At 35.9% G+C, this 6000-nt stretch overlaps 2 protein-coding genes across 5 annotated transcripts in view; both read right to left on the bottom strand.

Annotated features, from left to right (window-relative positions):
* Positions 1 to 1456, bottom strand: part of LOC107471228 (uncharacterized) — a gene marked incomplete in the record, with an annotated part of 3046 nt that extends 1590 nt beyond the window's left edge. The window contains 4 exon segments of the mRNA XM_016090681.3: positions 1 to 157; positions 242 to 500; positions 655 to 804; positions 1094 to 1456. Of these exon segments, the coding sequence (XP_015946167.1) occupies positions 1 to 157; positions 242 to 500; positions 655 to 804; positions 1094 to 1405 (878 nt within the window).
* A 615-nt stretch (positions 1457 to 2071) lies between these two features.
* LOC107471216 (uncharacterized) lies at positions 2072 to 5573 on the bottom strand. Of its 4 annotated transcripts, none has more exons than XM_016090666.3 (3): positions 5286 to 5466; positions 4010 to 4105; positions 2072 to 3305 (listed from the first exon to the last, which is right to left on the bottom strand). In XM_016090666.3, exon 3 carries the CDS (start codon positions 3216 to 3218, stop codon positions 2418 to 2420), a length of 801 nt encoding a protein of 266 aa, XP_015946152.1. In that variant the 5' UTR covers positions 3219 to 3305; positions 4010 to 4105; positions 5286 to 5466; the 3' UTR covers positions 2072 to 2417. The 4 variants fall into 4 exon arrangements, with proteins under 4 accessions (XP_015946152.1, XP_020989266.1, XP_015946150.1 ...); XM_021133607.2 differs by having other exon boundaries at positions 4038 to 4105; XM_016090664.3 differs by lacking the exon at positions 4010 to 4105 and having other exon boundaries at positions 5286 to 5573.
* Between the last annotated feature and the right edge of the window lie 427 nt (positions 5574 to 6000).

The raw sequence follows: 6000 nt of genomic DNA, 5'->3' as shown, positions 1-6000 counted from the left end.
AGAATTTTTACAGCCAAACCATTTTTAGCAGATGCTAACAGTGATTCTTTGCTTATACACTCTGGTGGCTGTCTCGGAACGAAAATAACAGCATCTGTCACCAATAGTGTTCTTGAAGGCTTGTGATAGAAAGCTACTTCGACGTAAGGACCAATTCCTGATAGATAAGAGAGGAAATGAAAAAACTTGTGGATTTATGAAGAGAATGTCTAGAAAACATGCGACAGCAGATTATCATTACCAACTTCTGGTGAGCTTAGAACTTTTTGCTCTATTTCACCAGCCCAAGGAGCGGATGAATCCTCGTCTTTCAATGTTTTAGCCCGAAAAATGCCTAAGAATTCCAATGGCAAGTTCAACGGCCAACTCCATTGCCTCGGGGCCACCCATACCTGAGCACGGGGGAATTTCCGAGAAAACGGACCAACAAATATTTTGTGTTCATAAGCAAAAGTAGGGAGGACAATATATTCAACTGGAGCTCCCAATTCCTTAATGAGCTGCGCGCGCGCACACAACACGCACAAAAAGGTTCACATGTTAAGAAAGCATAATTCCAAAAAGGTTCAAAAGCCATGAACCAAATGAAGTCAAGCTAGTTCCACACAAGCAATATGTTGGATCAAAGTAAGAGAATTGGAAATGAACATGAACCTGAATACATTCATCAGTTGGAGCTATTGGTGCATGGATCCATAAGCCACCAGATTTGAGTTTGATAACCGTCATTCTTATGTTTGTGGAAACACTGCTGAAGCCTAATGCCTGCTCTTGTTCAAATAGCCATATACAACCTTTCACAGCCTACAACCATGATTTAAACAAAGGGAGAAATAATCATAAAGTGTTTCAAAAACACATCTTCTAGCGAGACTCCAATATATACCAACATGATTGAGCATTAATTACATGAGACTCCAAATTGAAACAATAAAATGTAGAAGCCATAGTGGTTTGCACATTCAGACCGTATCCAAATGCAACTTAAAAGAATTGCACAATAACTGCATAGAAATTAAACAGGATGATTTTTAGTTTATTCATGAAAAAGATCAAAAGCAAATGAAATTCAGAGAAAGCAAAGATGATAGACCTCAGTCCTAATAGTGCGCCTGTTGAGGAATGGACCAAGTGGGAAAGGGAAGCCAGTGAAGTTGAAGTAAAACCTGCCACTACTACCATTACTGTTGCTTTTTGTTACAGTACTAGTAGGGGTGGCTGTGGAAGCCACAACCAAATTGGTTAACTCTCTTCTTTGTTGTTGTTGTTGGCTTGGTTTCACATGATGCAAGAATAGACCCTTCAAAGATCCTCTATAAAAACTTGAACTTGAGTCTCCAAGGTAGATGGGGTTCTGCAAAATGGTTGATTTGGCAGAAGAGACAGCAATGGTGGCTGCCACCATTTTTTTGATTTCCAAGGTTTGATTGATGTGTTAACAGTGTACTTGTTTTTGTTGGGTGCTCTTGTCTTGTTTGGATGTGTTCCGAATTGGAGATGCTGTTGGCTTTGCTTTTGCCACGTGGATGTTTATGAGCCTCAGATTTAATTGTGGAAACGGTGAACTAAACTATGCAAGTCTTATGGGGGAAAATGAACTAGAATTGTGTTATTTAGAATTTCTGTTTTATTTGCTCCAAATTAGAAGGCTCTACAATATTCCCATTGGCAACTATAATTGAAATTTTTGTTATTAAAATAAAATTTTATCATGTAAAAAATTTAATATAATAATTTAACCATATTCATAATTTTAAAATTAGTAATTTTGTTTAACGTTACAATATGCAATTAGTTGTCTGTATTTTTAAATTTATCAAAATGTTACAGCCATACATGAAATGTAAATCTCTCATAATTATGCAATAAATCTCTTAGAGAGTGTTCACTTATGAGACCAATAAATTGCTTTTTCTGTGAAAAGTGAAAACTACAAAAGATGCAAAAATAAACACCCTCTTTAGCTTTTCTTTCATTGTAAAGGGATTCTGACTTTAAGATCGACCATCCAGCACAGCCAAGCGCAGGAAGATCACTAATTTTAATGTTAACAAAATAATGCTTCCAGATATAAGCAACACAACTGATATAACTACAACTTACAAACATGAAAGTTTTAACAGTATAGAGAGGACTATCCATTTGTCCGTACAAAGTATAAGTTGTATTGATAAATCACTATTAGCCACCAAAATGGGGCCTAAACATTTTTATCACACCTACAAATGAACCAAGCTCTACCAGAGCTAAAATCAATACTCAATTATACTGAGGCTCTATATGGAAAAGAGAAAAGATGCAACCTGTAAAAGGAATTGGCTAATTACAAAGTAAAAGATATCAGATAAAGGGTGCCACTGGGGGAAGCAAACATTAGTCATAATGCTTGCGAAATTGGCACTTTCTGCTTCACGGTTTCAAGTGACAATTTCTCTGATAAGCCAATCCAAACTAGGATATGAGAAGTATAAGATGAGAAATGACGGGAGAGCAAAGAGAATCGTAACTAGTATATACAGAGCCAAGATGGCAGCACTAGCTGGTATCGCATATAAGATGATCAAAAGAAATATAATGACCAATGGGAACTTAGCTGTCAATTGGACAACAAAAACCAGCGACTTCCGAAGAGAAGCATGCAGCCTTTCCATACTGAGATAGTCGCCGGTATTGCCATGATAAGGGCCAGAACCAGATGTCTCTGGGTGGTGAACTTGGCTCCTCCGGGCATTTCCATGGCTTACATAGCTTCCCATGGTTAAATTGTCTTTAATTGGCCAATGTTGTTGATTATCACCACCACAATTTGAGTGCGATTTCCCTCTATCACCATTCATGCTCTCAACCATCCAAAGAAGAAAGTAGTTCTTGCGAGGGAATTTAATATTCCCTTGATAAACCAGACGGAAAGATAGAAGGTTGCACCACGGGCAGGAGATAAAGAGAGGAAGTTGAATTGGCAGCGTTGGGAACTTCACAACGGCCCATTGCAGTCCCAGGATACAATTTTTACAAAGGGTGTGCCCACACCACAATACATAGGGCACATTTTCAACAATGTTGAAAGATTCCCAGCATATTGGGCATTCCAGCCCTTCTTCTCTCCCAACAACCGAATTCTCATCATCAGAACATTCCGATGCAGAATGAGTTGGCTTTGTGGAATCATTTTTCTGCCGCACACTTCCAGCAATACAGTTTGAAGCAAAGTTCCACATTCTCAATCACAATAGGTAAAATGACCAAGCATAACGGATCATTTGGACTTCAATGGGATCATTAGTGGTCCACTCTAGGCATCCAATCTGAAAAAGGCAAAAAGCCAAACAGGACAGAGTCACATAAGTGTAGCCAGGTAAAACCTAGAAAATTTATTTTCAGGGAGGAAAAAAAAAAACAAAAGAAAGAACATTAACCACAATAACATGTTCCCTCAAAACTAAATCATGTTGGAGGAATAGAAAACCAAACATAAATTAGAAGTAAATATTATATACGCATCTTGCTAAGCAATGATCATATGCAATACACCAATAATATTAATCTAATTCATGCATCTGATACACATTCTATTAGCTATAAAAGATGCTCATAATACATGTCTTCCTCTCCGATTTTACTATAAATAGCAAAACAAACATGTAACAAAAGTCCTTTCTAATTCATTTTCAAGCAAGGGGCCATGTTCTTCCATAGTGAAAGATCCTAGTACATGCATTTATTTAGTACACCACAATAGGTATCATCCATATGTGCCACTCTGTCAGTTGCCAACACACCAACACCCCCCTGACTTTTCCATTGGGAGTGATAGGTTAACACACAGTTCATCATAGGCTCACTCATTCATTTGATTAATAACTTCTCTAAACATTATCGTTAAAAAAAGAGCTAAATACTATAATCTGCATTTATTTTTCCCTAAATACAAGATAGAATGGTTCAATTATTTTTATGTTGGATCACAGAGATAACAATCAAACAAGATGATGGCCTACGAATTCAATACTTGTAGCATTGTGCTTAAATAACTCCACCATGATTGAAGGAGAGCTTTCAGCATAATCAGGATTTAATTAAGACTGCTTAAAATCGGTCCTTAATCCTACATACATAACAACCAAGGGAACAGAGGAACTCAATCAAATTGTCTCAGAAAAGCATCAAGTAAGGTAGAAAAGTTCCAGACAGCAAGAATGCCTAATTACACGCAGATTATTCACTATTCAAAACTGGAGTATGATTATGGAGCTTGTTCAAATAAAGAACATCAAGTTGATGGAAGAGAACTAAAAATAGCTCAACTGCTCAATCCAATTAACAACTAGAAATGTGAATAAATATGTTTGACAAGCAGTCACATCTGAATGGACTCAACTGTCGAACATAACTAGTAGCCATGGTAGCGTCAGAAATCAATCACCACTTAACTGGCGATCCACACCAAAGGATGGAGGGTATTGACGGAAAGGGAAGGGAGCAATAACGTTTCATATATCAGCTAGTTCAATTAGTTTTTTGATATAAGTTTGAATACATCATCGAAAGTATAGGAACATCTGAATGCAAAGCCTGATAGATATTGAAGGCCAATGCCAGAATCTTAGCTCTCAATTGTTATTGGCAACGTACAGCACTGAAAGCACCATGGAAATAGGTGAATCAGAGACTCTAATTTGTTGCCTTTCCATCTCAATTATTAACAAGTAGAAACATACATCCGTTCCTTTTTATTTGATCAAAGGATGTACCAGATTTTCGCAGTGTTGCGGAGGGAGTATTTGAGTAGCTGGCACACTCCTAAGTCCTAAGCATCAGAAGACACAAACCACCACCTAGAAATGAAGATACTAGATGCAAAGCATGAAGAGACCAAACCAAACCAAACCAAACTAATCCAATCAAATCAAATCAAAGCAATCGATTCCTCAATTAGCTAACAGTTAAGTCCAACCTACTAACCAATAACTTCATAGCAGAAAACGTAATTTTGCCCCCTCTTCAAACTATTTCTTATGAACTCCCTTATACAAATTAGATTCGTGTATCAAATTTCAGCTTTTTAACCAAACCAGTGCAACTATCAACGATGTGATGGAAAAAAAAAACATACAAAAAAAGGAACTTATTTAAACGTGGAAACTGAATTAGTCTATTAACTGATCAATGAACAAAATGAATCGCAAATTGTAAAAGAACAAACAAACAAAAAAGAAAGGCGTAATGAAAATAAGATAGGGTAAATTAAAAAAAAATCAAATTGGATTTGAAGGAAAAGAAGATACCGTATCAGGCGCAAAAGTAGAGAAAGAGGAAATCAGAGCAGAGAGCAGAAGAGAAAGGAGTGGCAGTGAGCGGAAGGAGGTGAGAAACGTGATTTGATTCAATTCGATTCCAACCTACTCGCAATTACACCGCGTCGTGTTCGTAGGCCCCGTTTGCTTCTAATTCATCTCAAATTCTCACTTCTCAACCCTTTCTTTTTATTTTTATTTTATTTTTTTTATTTTTTTGTCAATGGCCGGTTGGACCATTAATTTGTGTCACTGGTCTCGCTTATGTCATCTGAATCTGATTAAGCTTAGATGGCAAGAAAGTGTAATATCGTAATATAAAAAGAATTAAATTGTTCAAACTCGTTATTTTGAAAATTATCAGCATAACTCTAATTAAATAATCATGTAAAGGATAAATTACTTACAACAAAATTATTTGAAAAAAAAATTCGGTAAATTTCTTTATTTCAATTTAGTTATATTTTTGTCTCATTTTGTTTTCATATAAATCGTTATAAATTGACACGATTTATAATTTTTATATAAATTATTGCACTTTGATACGATTTTGTAGATGGTCTCATTTTTAGAATTATCACCACCTTTGGTCATTGACATTTAGTAAAGACATACATTAAACGTATTATTTTTGTATTTTTTTTTTTTTGGAATAAGAAGATCAAAATAATGCCAAAAAAATTAAATAAAAGAAATTATTGAATAA

This window comes from Arachis duranensis, chromosome 10 (assembly GCF_000817695.3).
Source record: "Arachis duranensis cultivar V14167 chromosome 10, aradu.V14167.gnm2.J7QH, whole genome shotgun sequence".
NCBI lineage: Eukaryota > Viridiplantae > Streptophyta > Magnoliopsida > Fabales > Fabaceae > Arachis > Arachis duranensis.
Note: the sequence above shows the minus strand (reverse complement) of the source record. Positions and strands in the feature narration are given on the sequence as shown.

Coding starts and splice junctions, on each gene's coding strand:
- LOC107471216 (XM_016090664.3), bottom strand. CDS start 3,218: ATGTGGAACTTTGCTTCAAACTGTATTGCTGGAAGTGTGCGGCAGAAA.